The 19117-nt window shown below is 36.1% G+C and overlaps 2 protein-coding genes across 4 annotated transcripts in view; one reads left to right on the top strand and one right to left on the bottom strand.

Annotated features, from left to right (window-relative positions):
• The window catches only part of CCDC146 (coiled-coil domain containing 146), an 89240-nt gene that overhangs the window by 23129 nt on the left and 46994 nt on the right, over window positions 1–19117 (top strand). The window lies entirely within an intron of this gene.
• FGL2 (fibrinogen-like 2) lies at window positions 2710–6583 on the bottom strand. The gene is made up of 2 exons (XM_004676903.2): window positions 5888–6583; window positions 2710–3587 (listed from the first exon to the last, which is right to left on the bottom strand). Exons 1-2 carry the CDS (start codon window positions 6501–6503, stop codon window positions 2881–2883), a joined length of 1323 nt encoding a protein of 440 aa, XP_004676960.1. The 5' UTR covers window positions 6504–6583; the 3' UTR covers window positions 2710–2880.

The raw sequence follows: 19117 nt of genomic DNA, 5'->3' as shown, positions 1-19117 counted from the left end.
AGTGCAGCAACATTAGTGATGGACAAAGAGGAGGTGGAGTTGAATGCAGCAAAATGAAACTGCGACATTTGTCTCAAGTGTGTCAATAGTATTCTGGAAGGAAATTAGACAATGGAGTTCCTGTATTTCCTTCTAGCCTCCTGTTGATGAAATAGTATTCGTTAAAGTCTTCAAGGAGTCAAGTATAGCATCTAATTTAGGTAAACATTATGTACCACCTTTCAGAGTAAATATATATTATTATTTTTTTAAAGATTTATTTATTTGTGCATACAGAACTGGGGTACAGGCCAGAGGCTCAGGGGCAGTGAGAGGCTTCACCAGAGACAGAGCGGGGTGCAGAACAGGCAGATCGACAAAGTACACTGCTGAGGGGAGCAGTGGGCGGGTCAGGAGAGGTCTGCCATGCCATGTGGTCACCTCCGGGGCTGGCGGGATCGAACTTATGCGGAAGCGGCTTTAGATTCTCAGTGCTGTGCTTTAACCCGCTGCGCCACCAGGGAGGGCCAAATATATATTATTTTTAACTTAATGTCTGCAACACTGAAGAAACAAATGAAAATTAAATCATTTATTTTACAAGATTTTTAAAAGACATGCCACATAAACATTTATACATAAAGGAAAATAAGAATTCTACACAAAAGGTTATCATCATGACATTACCATCACTGTTACCTTTAAAACCTTTCCTTGGTTAAGCCATTCAAAAACAATAGACCGGCAAATTTTGTTACTGAGATATCTTTTAGTTTTTGTGTATTTAAACTATTTATTGGATGAATGTTTCATTTGCTCATTTGGGAACACTACTGCTTATCAGAAAAATTTTATTGTTTTTCTCAGCGATGAGAGAACAGTCACTTGGAATTTCTAAGAACCCAAGTTTAGTCAGTACTTTTAAAGAAACTCAGAAATAAAATCTTAATTAACATAATGTATTAACCATTAAAATGGAACCAACGTTCTAAAATATATTTGTTGTTAGACAATCCACATTTATGAACAGTAGTGCATATTAATGCAGTTATATTAAGGCAAGAGGCACAGATAACAATTTATTTCCATGAATATAATGAAGATCATCAGAGTACCATATTTTATAAGTAACATAAGATTATTTCAAAAAGGAAATTTTATGTTATATATAGAATTTTTAATTAGAAAAGTGCTATAAAAGTATAATGGAAATTTTTATCCTTTGCCATATGGTAAAAAGTATATGGGTTCACAAATTATTTACCAAAATCCCCTGAAATGACACTTAGTTCCCATTAAATCATGGGCACCCTCTATATGAGCTGTTTTCCTTTAGAATAGTATTTCATGATGAATATATTTTTGATTGCAGAAATTTATAGTAGATGAAACTGAACTCATCTAAAATAAATACACTATACAGCATCATAACCATCTAAGTCTTTTTTAAAAAACAGGAAAAAGAAAGGATAATATTTGAAAAATTAACTTTTCACTTAAAGCAACTATCCTCCTCAATTAGTTTCAAATAATAACATGTTTGTAAATATATTGTGAAAATTTGGTTACTGTATTAGAAACACTACATATTAAAGATTGAGTATATTTCTATGATTCATATATAGTATAGCATATTATTTCAAATTTTATTCTAAAACTTATTTTAAATGTGCAGAAGAATATTGATGTTCTTATTGCAATTCCTTTTTACAATAGTGAAATTTAATGCATTATATTTTATAATCTTTTTAATATGATAACTTGCATTTCAGGATCAATTAATGAATTATAAATGTTCCAGATACTCTTGTTTGGTTACAAAATAAAAACCTGTATTTGAATTTTCTAATGGTAAAAGAAGCAATAATTCAGTTGAGGTTGAAGTATTTAAACTATTCTTCTCTATATTTCAAAATTCATGTTTTTTTAATAAATAGATTTATCTATTTGCCCTATAAAATTTATTTTACTATGAAGTGACTCACTTAATAAAATTGCTTTAGATATAAAATTGATCTTGAGTATGATAGACTACAAATAAATTCTTTATTCTCCACCCACACCTAGCACTCCAAAGGGAACTTCCCAGTAGTCTTGCACAATAGTAAGCAATCTTCACTGTTAAATGACTAACAGAGATCCAAGGAAGGTATTTTTTTATGTTTAAACAGTTTTCACTATCAAATATCTTAAACATGTTTAAGATATCAAATATCTTAAACCATGTTCTTTAATATTAAATGAATGTTCTGAAATGTTTTTAGGAGTGACATTATGCTTCCACATTGGAAAATATTTAAACTGACAAATATTTTACATTTTATGAATAGTACATGAACAGATTTATTTGTATATGTTTCCCTTTGCCTGGAAACTAAAATGTTGTATGATCTTCCTGGCCAAAGTAAATGCCATAAATTAAGTAAATTTATCATTAAATGAGGTTAGAGTATCTAAAAACAAATAAACACCCAAATAATTGTTTATGGCCTGAAATGAATAATAGACCTTCAGACGTACTTGTTATAGTCAAAATGCAGACTACTTGTATAAAATTCTAGCTTGATGAATAAACATTGTTTATTACTTACAGCAAGTAATAAGCAATAAAAACTTTTCAATTAATAGGAATTAGGAGAGTTCCAAAACTAACATGTAATTCTTAATATTCTCAACTGCTTGCAAGTGTTCATTTATTTGGATAACAGCATAACAGCAATAAACAATTCCTTTAACATGTATATATTTGCAGCTTTATGTTAAATGATTATAGCATAAGAATTCACTGCTCAAAGGTATTTTTTTTTGTCGTGCAAAAAGAAGTATGAAATGTATTCCAAAGTGCTAAAGAGATTAATTGTCCTATTACTATGAATACGAGAATAAATAAGCATTAGTGATTTATGGCTTAAAGTGCTTGGGTCTGATCATCATTTTGGCCTTTTTGAGGGAAGACTTATAACCAGCAGGCTGTGCCTCATTTATGCCTGGCCAGGTACCCCAGAAAATCCCATTACGGACACCTCTGTATTTCTGGTGGTAATATTTGCCATTTAAGTTTGCAGAAAGACAGGCATCAAACCACCAGCCCGAGCTATAGTAGAGCCCACAGTTCCCAGAAGGATAGCGATCATTGTCTCTGTCTGGAGTGGTGAAAAACTTCTTATCATGGTTGTAATGTTTACTGAAATGTAAGGCATCTCCAGCGGTGCCGTTATAGTCACCAATGTGTAAACGGTATTTGAGAAACTCGTTAGCCACATAAAACTGATCATACAAAGCATAGAGTTTGACACCATTGAAGTCTTCAAGATCTATTCTTAGAATCATATCCTTACTTTTAGTCAAGAGATGAATTTTTTCATTCCCCAGCCAAAATTCTCTTCTGAGGTTTCCAAAGCCTACTTTATAGTCTTGCCATGTTCTGGTGAAGTTGGTGCTTCCATCGAGACGTGCCTGCAGCACTGTCCAGCCTCCCCCCATGGTCTCCATGTCACAGTAAACTTCGAAGCTACTATACTTGGGGTCTGGTGTAACTCTGTAGGTCTCACTGCTTCTTTTGCCTATTGTGTAGTAGTCAGAGCAATCTTTATATATTAGATGTTGAACTGAATAGGAAAAAAAGAAAGGCATTGCATTTTGTTAATAAAATATACACATCTGAAGAATTCCGTACATGTACAAAAGCAGCTTGATAATTCAGTCAATAGTGGTCATGAAGCCTTACTTGAACCTGTTAAGCAATGCTTGTTGTGTTCTCAGAAGAAGAGCATATTATAAAGCAAAGTTCTCCAGCATACTCTTGGTTGGTAATACCATTGACAACAAACAAAAAGAAGAAATAAAAGTTTTAATAATATTTGGTGGGACAACTAGGCATTCTGCTGAAGATTAATGTTTTCACCCTTCCTTAATCTGCACATGAACCTTTTAATATGGATATGATGAGGAGCTTGCCCACTTTCGCAGAAGCATTAAGTGGCAGAGCCAGGACACACACTCATGTCTGGCTGGCTGCAAAACCTGTTTTCATAACCACTGCATTCCTTGATCCTGAAAGTCAGATGATTCCATCTCTCTAAGAACTGCATTTCTCACATAAAAATGAAGCACAGGCTGCTATTTCCTTTCACCTAGTGGGGCTGGTAGCATCCACTGTCAGCAAGTTTTACAGGGTATGTTCCAAGTGGTGCACTAAAATTCCAGTATACAACATTGTTCTCACTTTATATTCATTTCACTAGCTAGACAAATAAGAAGCTCAGGTAAAAGAGAAAGATAGTCCCATAATTTAACAATATTCTTTTTCTGAATTATTATCTAAGAAAACATTTAGTCAAAGTTTCACATGTAGGGTTTCTAAAAAGGAACTACAGGTTCCTTTTAATTTATGTTCAGGATTAGTGTAATAATCCACTAGCATGGTTCTGTAGGGCTCAAATACAGATACTTACTCCCAGATAATTTTTATGAAAATTAGACCAGATAGGTTAAATTTAACATAAGCTACTCTGTACCTCTTTAATCTATTTATGTATAGTTAGAACGCAAAATATTCAGGTATTTCCCTGAGCCCTTTAATAGAAAAAGTAGACACAACAATCTTGTACATGTTACATGTTACCGTAGAGAGTAGAAGCTACTGAGGTGCATCAGCCAAGACATGAGCCCTAGAATCCCTGCAGTGTGAAGGGCACATTCAGCCACAGTGTGCCAGGAATACCAGAGCCAGCAGTGTCTCAGTTTCCACCTACCCCACTGGTAGATGCGCTGGGGGTAAGGTGCTTGTTCTGAATGACTGTGACCCCTGCCTAAGGCACTATGTCCCTTCAACCTCACTGGTGGAAAGGAGAGGTTCTAATGTAGATACAGCCTTCCAAAGACAGCAGTGATCTCAGGAACTCAGGTAGAAAGCCGGAGCTTAAAGGAAACAGTTCCATGGGTAACAGTATTCATTAAAGTTTATTTAAGTTCATTCATTTGTCTGGTGAGATGGGTTGTATTTTCATATGCATGAATTTCTAGTATAAGGTAAAGAGAGCAAAAAATGAAAGGTCTTTCTTCTCTTAGTAGCACACCAAACCTCTTAAAATGTTTTTGTGCTACTAGAACTTGAAGCCAAAACCCTCACACATGCTTGAAGCCATATAGCTGTTTCCATTCTATACTCAAAACCTCCCATTTTCACTAGATATTTGGGATTATAAACTGCATGCAGATTGCTTGATAAAATCAATCCAAACTTTCTTGTTGCTACATGAGAAGAGGCCATCAGCCAACCATGAGAAATGAATTTCCAGTGAACACAGCACAACAGCAAACACCTTCTTTCCATCGCTTTCCAGCACTTCAGTGAAGAGATAAGTGAGTTAAGTGCACTAGGAACATTAAAAAATTCTGTCTCTATGATGTAAAAATAAACTGTTATAAAAAAAAGAAGTGATAAAATAAAAAAATAAAATAAATGTAAAAAAAACAGATATTGATATCTATAGATTTTCATAAAGCTGTAAATATAAAATGGCCATATCATGAATATGAGATTATATCATTCATGCTGCTAAAGGTGAATCGTAAACTATCTTTTTGTAATATAGTTACAAACAGGACAAATTTTGAATAGAAAAAAAAATTCTGTCTCTACTTCTGTTTGTGTGTAATTCTAGTATCAATAAATAACATCTCTGAAATTTGAAAGTGCTTCCTAATATGATTTTTGTAATTAGCAACTGTATGATTTCTGTGGTCACATTTGCAAAGATAATAGATTTCCTATACTACCTTGAGCAATAAAAAGATTCACCTATTTCAGCTATCATCTATTTAATTGCGTAGGTTAATGTTTAGAGATATTGTCGAGCTGCATAACATTCATGAACAAATTATAAGAAAACATTATTATCCATACCTGGACGTGATTGTATGTGTTCTTGATTGGGGCACTTAGATGAACATTTGCCATCCAAATTATTGACAACAAATGTTAGATTTGCCACTTTGCTATCAATATAATTTTCTACATTGTTCATATTTACAAGATTCAGCTTCTCCAGACGACCCTGAAGCACGTCGATCTCCTCCTTTGTACGCTGTAGGTCAGAGGATAACTTGTTGACCTCACTCTCTAGCTCTCTAACTCTGTTGTCGCCAGCCTTTCCCAGGTCTTCTGTGTTAGGCAACAGCAGCCCCCTTCTGCCAGGTTCTCTGTTGTCGTCCGCCTGCAGTTTGCAGTCCTGGCAAGATTTCTTCAGACTATTTACGATTTCTTTGAGGTGCTGGACTTCCTTGAACACCTCCTCAATCCTGCTGAAGTGCTTCGGGAGCTGAATGGTCAACGGGGGCAGGTTCACCTGGTAGGGACACTCGCCTTCCTCGTCGCATTTCCCTCTGCTCTCTAGTCTCACCGGGCATGCGTCGTTGGCTGTTTCATCCTTAATCTCCTCGGTTCTGTTGGTCGCCCCAACCAAGAAGCCATAAGCAGCAAAGACAGCAGAGCTCAGGCAGCACCAGCTCGCAAGCTTCATCTTTGCGGTGGCGCTCAGCCCGGCAGGGAAGTGCAGGGCTGGAGCGTTTTAATACGGCGGCGCCGGCCTGAGTCAGGCGGTCTGTGTTCTCAGAACTGGGCGGGAGTGCTTGCATCACAAGTTTCGGAAACGCAGAGGAAAAGGAGATTGTCCTCTTCAATAGCTTGCCCAAAACTGTTATTTATCCTCAAATATATATGCTTTGGAATTACTGCTGGTGGTTGGATGCCATATTTACCAATTTTCCCTTTCACCTATTTTACAAAGGCACAAGAAAAATCTTGGAGTTCAAAAGAAAAGTTCTTGTAGAAAATCTTTTACTCACACTTAACTCCCCGCAGAGGTTTTGGATATTCAAGATAAAATGTAATGTGCTAGTTATCCAGATTGTTGGCAGAACAGAGCTCTTAAAAAAATGGAAAGGGCCCTTTCCTTCTTCAAATGGGGCACTGAGGCTCCTGTATTTCCTTTAAAAATGTTAGATTTTCAGCTGACATCTTAAACACTTAAGAGAAAAAAAATAACAGTGGGGATTTCAAAGTAGCTCATGGTGTGTAGTTTTATCTCATTTATTTAGAATAAGGAAGGAAATTGGTAGAGAAAGGGGCCACTTTCTGTTCCTTTGACCATAGCCAAGGGTACAGCAGACTCTTCTACACGCTGGCACACAGCTAAAGTACATCCCTTGTCTTTCAACAGAACCAGCAGCCTCCTCCTTTGACCTTCACCATTTTGTGATTGTCTTGCCATCATCCATCCAATGTGTCTCTGAACTGTTCAGTCTGTCTGGTTCCTCTCCAGCCTCCAGCGTTCTCCCTTCCCTCTCACAGTCACCCCTGAGGGCTCAGCCTCTGGGCTTTCTGCTTCCTTCGCAGTCCCTCCACAGGAGCACTTGGGATAGCTCCACTTTTGCCCCAAACAAGTCAACATTCATGCTTTTTCAAGCTTTTCTTGGTTTCAAATTTTTTTCCATGGTTTTCAAACTTTTCTTTTCAGGGGCTTAGGACAGGAGAGCTTCAAAAGGACAAACCCTCTGCTATGTTTTACATGTTGGAATCTCATGTAAGATTTCTTAATAAAAAGGAATTGTATTACTTTAAAAATAATTTCAAGATGACTGATAGATAAGGCAGTCTGAATTTTACCTCATTTATTTCTTCAACCTCTGACTTTTCTATATATCCCCTTCATTCTACCCCATTCCTGTTCTCCATATGCCAGGCTCACCTTACATTTCTGCCATAATATTCACTACAGAATATTTCACATGTGACCTGGTTCTGCCCCTGAATCAAATGTGTAGGTTATTTCCTTTACTGAGGAGTGGCTTATATTACTGTATAGGAGGGATTTGGCCAGTCACCCTGTGTGAGGAATGATACTTATTAAGCTTTGAGTGAAGTTCTTAAGGGGAAAAAATGTGGGTTTGTTTTTTTTTTAACATTACACAAATTGTGAATTGCCACACAATAGATCGTATTAGTATCCCAGAGACCAGAAACAACTGTGAGGATTTACTTTAAAAGTCTACCTAAGAGGATGTTATGGAACCAGTTCCCCTTGTCTTGCAACTTCTGAAATAACATTTAGGAAGAAAACAGGCAGGGGAAAAAAGAGTCACTCAAGAAATTATTTCTAAAGTGATGGAATTTCACAGTTTAAAATGACTAAATCAGAGCCCTCCCTGGTGTCGCAAGGGGTTAAAGCAGCAGCACTATGAAGCTACCACAGCCACTGCAGCAGGAGTGGTGGTGACCCACATGGCGAAGCGGACTTCTGACCAACCTGCTCCCCTCAGCAGTGGACTTCAATCGAGTTGCCTGTTCTTCTCCCCACTCTATGTCTGGTAAATCCTCTCACCAGCCCCACCCCGGCACCTCTGGTCTGTACCCCAGGTCTGTAGGCATAAATAAATAAATCTTTACAAAAATAAAAATGACTGAATCATAAAGCTGTATCTGTATGTACTAACTTGTCACATTTACATGTGTACATACATGAAATGATATCGCTGTAAAGAAAATGAGTGAGCACACAAAAATATATCTTAGAATCATATCATAATCTCAGTCTTATTTTCTACATACCATAGCTTATAAAAAGGAAAATTTAGATTTTCTTTCTTTCCTTTTTAGAGATTAATGCATACATTTTTAAGAATTATATAACGGACATTAAAACTGGCAAAAAAAGTACAAAAATAGGGCAGAGTATCCCCTCACTCAGTCCCTCCCTATAGGCAAGTAAAAAAGCAGTGTTTACATGTAACATACTTGCCAAGCAAATTTGTCAAACATGTTTTGCATACATTATGCCTCATTTTCTTCCGTCTTATTCCAACCTTTTTCTGTCTTGTTAATTCCATTAAATGTCTTAACTTATTTGAGATAAAAAAATTTTTAATTTTTGACTGCAAATATCTATTTAATCTCCCTATTTCATATCTCCTCACCTGCTTTCAATGGTGATGATACTACACTATTGTGAATAGATAGATAAAGGAATGATAGATAATCTTAAAAAGAAAATGATAACCTATAAATATTTTATACAGTAGAAATATGTAGGAATGGTTTTTAATTTGTGATGCATTATTAAATGACCTTGACTGACTAGAGGCTAAATCATATATTTAGCCAGTCAAGTTTACTAAAGATCTTCTATATACTCTGCACTGTGCTAGAACTTATAGATGCCATGATTGCTTTCATTCTTTAATTCACTTATTTATTTATTCCTTTTGCTCATTCAGCTGTCAAACATTAACTGCATGCAAGACACTATTCCAGACACTTAGACTACATTGAGGAACAAGTCAAACAAAAATCCTTTTTCCTTTGTAGGAAGGAGTTTTGAGGACCTTGTGTTTTCTTCATTTTGAACTTCCAAGTGAAATCATAAGCACTTTTAGAAGTTTCTAAATCTAACAAAAGTGCAGTTCTCTGACTCAGAATGGGCTTTTGTTCATCTGTTTGAATCAGGGATTTGCTTTGCAAGTACTGCTGTTAATTGTTGGGCCCTACACACTCTACTTAGCCAAGGAGCAATGGCTTAGTTGTACCTAAGAAACTTAGATGTGCTGTGAGAACTACTACTGCTCCTTTAGGACCCATAAAAATATCCTCCAAATAAGGCAGAGAACTTCTTTATTAGCCAGTGCTCATTTACTCTCATAGGTGATTCTCTAGATTCTCAATTTAAAATGTTGGTCCGTCACAACAAGGCAGACACTAAGTTGCTTCCACGTGAAAGAGACTCAACCCATCTGAGGATCTTAAAACCCTGGGTCATAGACTGTTGTGTCACACCATGCAGGACGCTTTTGCAAATACTATTGTACTACGTCTTCCCACCTCTACAATTATTACCTGCCCTTGAGGATGGGCAAAGAAAAGAGTTAAAGTAATAAATGACTTGCCTATGGCGTTTCGGTGTTTAAGAGACTGTTGGAATTTGAACCTGAATATGACTCCAAAGGTCATATCTTTTGTCCATACCACACTACCACTTGTGAGAAAGGCGATATTAGAGATACATTAATACCATGTTGTAGAGAGCCTTATCTTTAAATCACTGCCTAAATTAGTGAGGAGCCACTGAAGGTTTTTAAGCAAGAGATTAATATAATCAATTAGGCACTTCAGAGAAATCAATCAATGAATACTAGATATATTGGAAAAGGAAAGATTAGAAATAGGGAAGAGTTAAGAGTCTCTCTAAATAGTCCAACTCATGTGTCCCCAATGTATGTGTTCTGGAACATGAGTTATTAGATGATAATGAATGTTACATGCAAGTAGAGTTTCAGGACAAGTTGCTCTGAAAAATCAGGCATATGCTAATGTGCATTATGACTAATGAACATTATGACTGACCAAGAGGAAAGTAATGTATCCTGTTATCTTTTTCAAGCTGAAACTGATAATGGAAGCTTTTTTTGCCCCCTGGGACCTTTTTAGTAGGAATAAGTTTCATGCTAGAAACCAGCAGAGTACAGTATTGTAAGTAAGCAGTACAAGCAATCATTCAGTGGTGGACAAGGCTGACAGTCAAGGCAGGGGGTGGGGTGGTCACACACACAGTCGACAAAGAGGGCTAGAAGCCTTTAGATCTGATATGTGATGAGAAATGGAAGAGGGAAAGTTGAGGGAGAGCAGGAAACATAACTTTAAATGAAGTAATATTGTGGCAATGGGAGTAGATAGGGAGAAGTATGTTGGGGATACTGTTGAAATATTACTCTGTTTTGAATACAAGGCTGTCAAATAGAAATATCCAATAAACAACTGGACCTCTATGTATGAAATGTTAGAGAATGAACATGGATGCCAATTTTTACATACAGGAACAAAAGAATCCTCAAGTCAGGAATCAGAAGAGCACAGTCATGAAGATCAGGAAAGGGAGTTTCAGGAAGGTGACCATTAGATAATCAAAAACTTGAAGACCTGACTTCTTGTTTTCAACTCTTAAGGAATTTTCACCCTCTGACCTTAAGTATTTACCCTCTTTTGCCTGTTAAGAAGTCTTTCTGGATTTTCTCATGCCCAGTTTAAAATTGTGGCACAGTGGGTTAAAGCACAGTACTAAGAAGCTAAAGCCACTTCAGCATGAATTCTATCCCTGCCCTGGAGGTGACCCACATGGCCCAGCAGACCTCTCCTGACCCACCAGCTGCTCCCCTCAGCAGTGTACTTCAGCCTGTTCTGCTCCCCGCTCTGTCTCTGGTGAATCCTCTCACCGCCACTGTGCCTCTGGCCTGTACCCCAGCTCTGTATGTATAAATAAATAAATATTTTTTTAAAAAGTTTAAACGTACATGATGTGCTAATGAAAATACCTAAGTCTTCAGTGAGTTTTTTTTTTTAAGACTTATTTATTTATGCATACAAGCACTGGGATACAGGCCAGAGTGGGGAGAAGGACAAGCAGATTGACCAAAATACACTGCTGAGGGAGAAGCGGGCAAGACAGGAGAGGTCTGCCACACAATTTGCATTCACCTCCCTGAACTGGGATTGAACTCATGCCACAGTTACTGCAGATAGCTTCATAGTGCTGTGCTTTAACCCTTTGCACCACCAGGGAGAGCCAATCAATGGGTATTGCAACAAGAACTTTGTGCTATTTGTGGAGTAATGTGATGAAAGACACAGCAGTCATGGAGCATTTGGCAATGCCAGACTCTGCTGCTTGAGCAGTAGTTCTTGTACCATTTATTGGAATCATACATGACAGTAAAAGCTGGTCATGCGACAATAGTATGAGGGATACAAACCAGAGGGTAAGATAGGAATGGGGGACAAAGTTACAAGGGAAAGGAAAGGTGACATCATGACCATGTGTATGATATTATCATCAGCAGAGTTACCCCAAGAGACATGGAGATAGTCATGTAATTGGGTCAATAGCAACCTAGGCATCCCCAGGCCTGCCTGGTGATAACTAGCTCCACTCCATAGGTTGTCAAGGAATGTTCTGCTGTGATTTGTGGATAGCAAATAGGTCACAGTTGCCCATGAGTGGCCAGCTCATAGAAACCCACAAATGGAGAGTCTAGGTCTTCTGAGGTTAGAATGTTATGAAACTGGAATATTCCATCAAACTTTGGGATATACATCAGTTAATACCTTTCAACATAATCTCTTCTTACTATGTACCCACATCAAGCTAGGGATCATGGAGAATTCAAGAGATTCATGGGGCCTGCCTTCAATGTTGCTCCCATCTCTCTGACTTTCCAGAGACTTAGAAAACTTTATATATTCCATGTTGAGGAGACAAAGCATTTTTATTTCTTGTATTGGACATTAATCTTATATTTCCCTTTATATTTCTAGACATTAAAATAAACAAAATTATAATAAAGAAATCATGAAAATCAAATGGTAGCTTCTGCATCTTCTCTTCGTTTCTCATTATTTGTGGTTGTCATGTTCTCTAAAATCACCACAAGTACTAAATTAACAAATACTGAGCTATTACTCCTAGGGGAAACAGAGGGTTAAGTCTCTGCAAGTCTCTGGTTATAATATTTTTGTGAATCAGCCAACACCTATTCTTGTTTTAAATGTCTCTGTTTACGTGTGTCTTGATTGATTAACACGGAACTCACGACCAACAGAACTATAATTCACATCTGAAGGTAGTTTCTCTAACACATGTGTTTTCTCCATAAAGCATATCACAATTTTCTTGTACTTAAGAACACTAGACAGCACCTCAGCACTAAGTTTAGAGGTCAATTTAAAAAGTAAAATCACTAAGGAAAAACACAGAAAATGTAAAAAACATGGAAGTTGACAGCAAAAATGACATTTGTTTACAGTATGAAAGTCGAAATGAGACAAGCCATGTTGTTGTCTTTGAACAAAGCTGGGAATATGCATGTTGTTGGGCAACTCAAACATTCTGACACTGTGTGTGCATTTTCAAGTGGCCCGAGAGTCCACAGTGTGGACATTTTTTTTTTAAGATTTATTCATTTATGCATACAGAGCTGGGGTACAGGCCAGAGGTACAGGGGCAGTGAGAAGATTCACCAGAGACACAGTGGGAGCAGAATAGGCAGATCGACAAAGAACACTGCTGAGGGGAGCAGCGGGAAGGTCAGGAGACCACATGCTCTGCCATGTGGATCACCTCCGAGGGCAGGGATCAAACTCGTGCTGAAGTGGCTTTAGCTTCTTAGTACTGTGCTTTAACCCCCTCTGCCACCAGGAAGGGTCCATGTTTTTTATGTGTTGCAAATAAATTTTAATGAATATGCAAAAATAATATTCATTATTCATGAATAATGAGGATTAACTGTATATTATTAGAAAATTCATGACATCACGTTCTTGAAAATGTCTACACGTTCATTCTTAGTAAGCTGAGATCATTAAGTTTTACCTATTTCATTACTTGAGCTCCTTGGGAGTATTTTTTGGTCTGCATTTATTTGACAATTAATAATATGTAAATGTGAACTTATATATATTACTTGTATATATATTATATTATACAATATCATAATATATCATGTGTCACATGATCTATGTAAATAAAAATTAAGTCATAAAATTTCTCTAAGGAATTTTAAATTTCAATTCATAAGACTAATATACATATTAACAAAGTATAATGGAATAATGAAAATGTAAATTAATTCCATACTACTTGCATAATTTCATGTTGAATGCATGTCTTTTAGATGCCTGTCCTTGCTCTCTTTAAAACTTTTTCCCGACAATTGAGATGAAAAAAAAAATGTACAAAATGATGTAAAAATAAACTTTTTCCCAAAACATTCAAATTTATATTAAAAATATGAATTTGCTGGTAACTGAAGAAGATTTGTGAAATTTTCTTTAAATGTTATAGTAAATGTAGTAGCTTTAATAGTAAACCTTGAGGTGCACAGATAGCTTCTAGGGAATTTCTTCTAGGGAAATTTCTTTAAATATAATATAGAGCATACAATCTAAGCACAGCAGTATTTTATCTTTCTTTCTGTTTCTAGTTTGTCACTATTTGCAGGAATAACAGGATGAAACCACTTCATGATCATTATCAGCTGACATAAAATTGCTTGGCTCTATTTTGCTTATTTATTACAGTTTTCCTCTGTTTACGTATTTAATACAAAAGTGGTCTGATTATGTTTACAGGTACAAATGATGTGTATCAATGTTTCAACAATTGATACAAACTTAAGTTGCAAAAATTGCTGATGCACAAAAAGATGACAAAGTAGACACACAAGTTGTGTAAGTCACAGTAAATATAGGTTTAAATAAAGCTCCCTCATTGCCAAAATCACAGCATGACAAGATTGAGTAAAAAGAACCCTAAAATGGTAGTCAGTAGTGATGGCACTTAGTGGAAACTGCTCCTTTCTTGCCTGCTAACTAGGCCTTAGTTTTCTATAATAAAGATCAGATTAGAGATGTCTACAGTCCTTTTTAGGTGTAATATTTTGTGATAATTTGTGACTAATTAGAAACCATGTAGTAGCAAAGCAAATCAATATAAACAAGTACAGCCCGTTCTCTCATTAAATCATTGGTTTCAAAAGGAGATTGCAAAGATCTGTTTTGTTTTAGCTATTCATTAATTTATCCATTCATTCAATGATTATTTACTTTACATTTATGTGGTCATGATCTTTACTGACCCTGGGGATAGCAGGGTGAAAAAAACAGAAACATTCCTCACATTGCCGCAGCTTGAACTTGCAGAGCAAAGAGTTTTAGCCAGAACCAGCCCAGGGCAGAGACAATGTGTTTTGACCTTCCCAGTGGGGTTCAGTAAGCATACCGTGTGGCCTTTGCTGAATCCCTCCTCCCCTCCTGCTATGCAAGAGTATTGGCCTCTTCTTTTGCTAAGCCAAAATGGGCAATTTTAGAATCATTTTTTTCCAAATTAGGTGATAAAGGCTGTATAAGCTCTGTAAGTTATAACTGTTGCATTGGATATATGCTGTCTGGACAGAATGAAAGAGCCTTCTGTTTCTTTTCTTTATTCATCCTATTTCTTTGTTTTTAAACTTAGCTCCCTAACCTCTGCAACCTGAAAATTTCTCATTTACAAAGCAGAAATAGACATGTTTAGAATGAAGGAGGTTTTTAAAAAGAAAACATTATTGCATTACATGTAAATGTACATGGAATGTTTAAGCTTCCTTAGGCTTAGGGAAGTGTACTCAGTGAGTGTAAGATTTATCAATTTAATAGATTATAGATTTGCAGAATGCACAGAATATAGATATAACTGTGGTGCTGAAAATATGATGTAAATATATTAAAACTTTTTATTTTTATATTTGATGTGTTCCCTGTTTTCTTTTTTCCTCCTTTTTATATCTTTGTTTCTGCCATGAGACATGGTAGAAGTAAGAAAGAAAAATGTGTTGGTTAGCAATTAAAAAACACAGGGATTGGAGAGTTTGATGTTTCTCCTTTCTAAGGTAAGAGGAGTCTCAAGAGGAGTCTGGTGTGTCTTGGAGAAGCTAGGCCGTGCTTGAGTTTTCTTTCTCACTGCTCCACAAATAGCTAACATCTGATGCTTGTTATGTGACCCATCTTTAATTTACCCCCCTGTTTTCCACCAAAACAAGTAGACAGAAATATAGTGTAAGGAATGAAGTGGAGCCCACAGAGTTGAAGGTGGTGGGTAAGGATAAAGAAACTCAGAAAACAGACTCTAGGGAAAAGGAGGGAGAGAAATTAAATGGAAGGAGCTGAACAACAATCTTTTTATAAATGAAGATATTAAGTCCATGTTTAAGTTCATTTTATGAAATTCTCCCCCCCAGAATGGGGGGAAATGTTTAGAGGCCATGGTTGAAATCAGGGCATTAGAGAATCCAAGATAAATGCCTTTACCACCATTTTGGCAATGGTCAGTCAAGTTAATAACCAATATACTCAATTTCCAAATGTTTGAAAAACTTTTGTCTTGGAATTATTCACTTTGGTAAGAATTGAATTCATTGTAATTTCTAGAATTCCAAAATTTTTCCCCAATACATGTGAATTTATATGCCTTGCTATACATGAAAATGATTCAGAGTATTTCTCCATTCCATACAAATCTGTCTCTATAATTTTTTTGTTCATCTGTCTGTCTATGTTTATTTTTATATGTTACTTGGCCCACAATATAAATTCCTAGAATGTTGTTTAAAAACATCTTCTACCCCACCCTGCCCAAAGCTACATTCAGAAAGCATGCAGCAATATTCACCACTGAAACCATTTTCAAGTGTACAGTTCTGTGGCATTAAACATGTTCTTGCTGTTGTGCAACCACCATTCTCTATCTCCACAACTTTTTCTACTGATTAGTAATGTTCAGCATCTCTTGTTTTGAATCTTTTGAGGTATAGCACATATGCATTAAGTATCCAAATGTAGAAAGTACAAATCAACTCAAATATTCAGCCACCACCTTGGTCAAAGAAGAAAATATTACTAGGTCTCAGAAAGTCCTTTCATGCCTCAGCCCTCACTCTGTGGTAGCTACTGTCCTGACTTTTATGATAATCTTTTTCTTTTGTGTGTATCACTAATAATACTTTTGTTTTGCCTATTTTTAAATTTAATGTAGATAGAAAGATAGAAAATATGTTCTCCATGTTTGGTTTCTTTTCTATGTTATATTTGTGAGGGCCATGCATATTTTTGCATGTGTTATTCTACTAAATTGGTATACCACAATTTATTTGTTATTGCCAGTGAATAGCAAGGCTGTTTTCCAATTTTCATCTGTTACTAATGATGTTATCTGAACCTTGTATAAGTCTCCTTGATACTCATACTTTTGTGGATATTCACCAAGGAATTGTTTTGTCTTAGAATTTATGAGTTAGGCAGTTTTCCATATAAATATAATTATTATTTAGTTTTAGTGACCTACATTTTTATGACTGCTAGTCATTCTTCTGTTGTGACTTTTTTGATTTCTAAAATCCTTTTAAATTTGTATTAATCCTTTATGTGTAATGTATTTATAGTTGAATATTTGAATATTTTTCCAAATCAAAATTTGATTTGAATATTTGATTTTTTTTATTGTAGGATTGTTGATATATGAAGCATTTAGAAGTTACATTTTCACATTTATTAATCATTTCTCTGTAATTTCATCACAATACTACAATCATTTAATATCCATGTGTATTTTCTTCCACTAATTTACAAACTTAATTTTTATGTTTGAATGTTAATGCACTAGATTTATTTGAAAGATTTTTATAATGTTAACGCACTAGAATTATTTAAATTATTTAAAAGATTCTAACTTGTTTTGCTCCTCAAATGTTTAATTCTTGCAATACAACGTGTTGATTAATTCCATCTTTTCCTTCCACTGACTTGAAATTGTCTACTAAATTATGCATCAACAGGATGGTTTTGGTTATAATGATAATGTTTGTATTCTGGCCATATTACTTAGATATTGTTATATTATTTAGATATCTAGATTTGGAATACATTTTAAGTAAAAGGAAAAATTCTCACTTAAAATTCTTCCTTTTGGACACCCCTAGTGGCCTAGTGGTTAAGTTTCAGAGCTGTCACCTTTGTGGCCTAAGTTTGATCCCTACGCAGCATGTGGTGCAGCAGACTTCTCCTGTCACGCCCTCTGCTCCCCTCAGCAGTGTATTTCAGCAAATCAGCTTGTTCTGTGCCCACTCTGTCTCTGCTGAATCTTCTTAACCCCTGTGACTCTGGCCCACTCACCAGTTCTACACACACACACTTCTTACTTTTACAAAATTTAAATAATTTATATTTTAATTGTACTTTATAATAATCTTTCATGTTCAGAAAATTCTAGTGAATAATTTAGAGTTACTTCTGACATACTAGGAAATTTATTTAAATCTTAACTTATGTTTCCATTATACTTTTGTAGTTTTCTGTAGGTAGATACTTTACATTTCTTATTTTCAGATCCTTTTATTTTCCCATTGCCATTATAACTGAAATCTTCAATGTGTTTTAAACTTGTTATTCTTATTACTAATAAGAAAAGCTATATGCATATAATTTATTTTATAAATGTTTGTCTTACTGTACCATTACATTATTTTGTAATTTTAACGTAGACATTCATATCAGCTGCAAATAATGCTCATTTGTCCTCTCACTATCCAAAAGTAAAGCATTCCTATTTTGCAGGTTATTTTGCAGGCCCTGGAATGTTGTTACCATTTGTTTATAGGGAATAATTTTTAAGCATTCTCAGTCCCCCAAAATAACCTGCCAAACCATACCAAATGGGATGCTGCACTTCAAGACAGTAGGTAACTAGTGTATCATCATGTTCTCTAAACACCTGGGGAAACATTTTCTGAATTACATTCAATGGTCCTTTTTAAATCATGTACCCCTCCTTACCTTATTTCTGATTTTTAAAAAAAGATTTATTTACTTATGTTTACAGAACTGGGGTACAGGCCAGAGGTGTGGTGTTCAAGAGGATTCACCAGAGACAGAGAGGGAGCAGAACAGGCAGACTGACAAAGTACACTGCTGAGGGGAGCAGTAGGCGGGTCAGGAGAGGTCTGCCACAGCTTGTGGGTCAGCTCCCTGGCCAGGGATTCAACTCGTGCTGCAGTGGCTTTGGAGTGCTTCATAATGCAGTGCTTTAACCAGTTGTGCTACCAGAGAGAGCCCACCTTATTTCAGATTTAATCAGAATGCCAGTAAATTCCATACTTAAATAAGATACTGGATTATTATTTGAAATTAGTGTTTAAGAGATAATAAAATTCTCAACATTTAGTACTAAGCCTGAGTTGTCTGACGGTAAACAACACAGCAGGCTACAGAACAGTATAGTAAAAAGACCATAGAATCAGGAGTTACCCTGAAAAGTGAATTTGAAATTTCACTTTTCCCCTTAGAGCATAGCCTCATTGTCACATTACAATCTCAGGGGCGTTTTAGATTTTTAGAAAATTATATGAGATGACTTATAAAAGATCTCTAGTGGCCCTCCCTGGTGGCGCAGCGGGTTAAAGCACAGCACTGAGAATCTGAAGCCACTTTCACATGAGTTCGATTCCTGCCTGCCGCCTGCCCCGGAGGAGACCACATGGCGAGCCAGACCTCTCCTGGCCT

The sequence above is a fragment of the Condylura cristata genome, unplaced genomic scaffold (genome assembly GCF_000260355.1).
Source record: "Condylura cristata isolate star-nosed mole 26May11 unplaced genomic scaffold, ConCri1.0 scaffold00005, whole genome shotgun sequence".
Taxonomy (NCBI): domain Eukaryota; kingdom Metazoa; phylum Chordata; class Mammalia; order Eulipotyphla; family Talpidae; genus Condylura; species Condylura cristata.
The sequence above is the reverse complement of the archived record's forward strand: the minus strand, read 5'-3'. Positions and strand labels throughout refer to the sequence as shown.

Excerpts from the sequence above, each read along its gene's own strand:
- FGL2 (XM_004676903.2), bottom strand. The coding sequence starts at position 6,503 with ATGAAGCTTGCGAGCTGGTGCTGCCTGAGCTCTGCTGTCTTTGCTGCT. Across the intron at positions 3,588-5,887 it reads ACACATACAATCACGTCCAG|TTCAACATCTAATATATAAA; the intron begins GTATGGATAATA and ends TTTCCTATTCAG.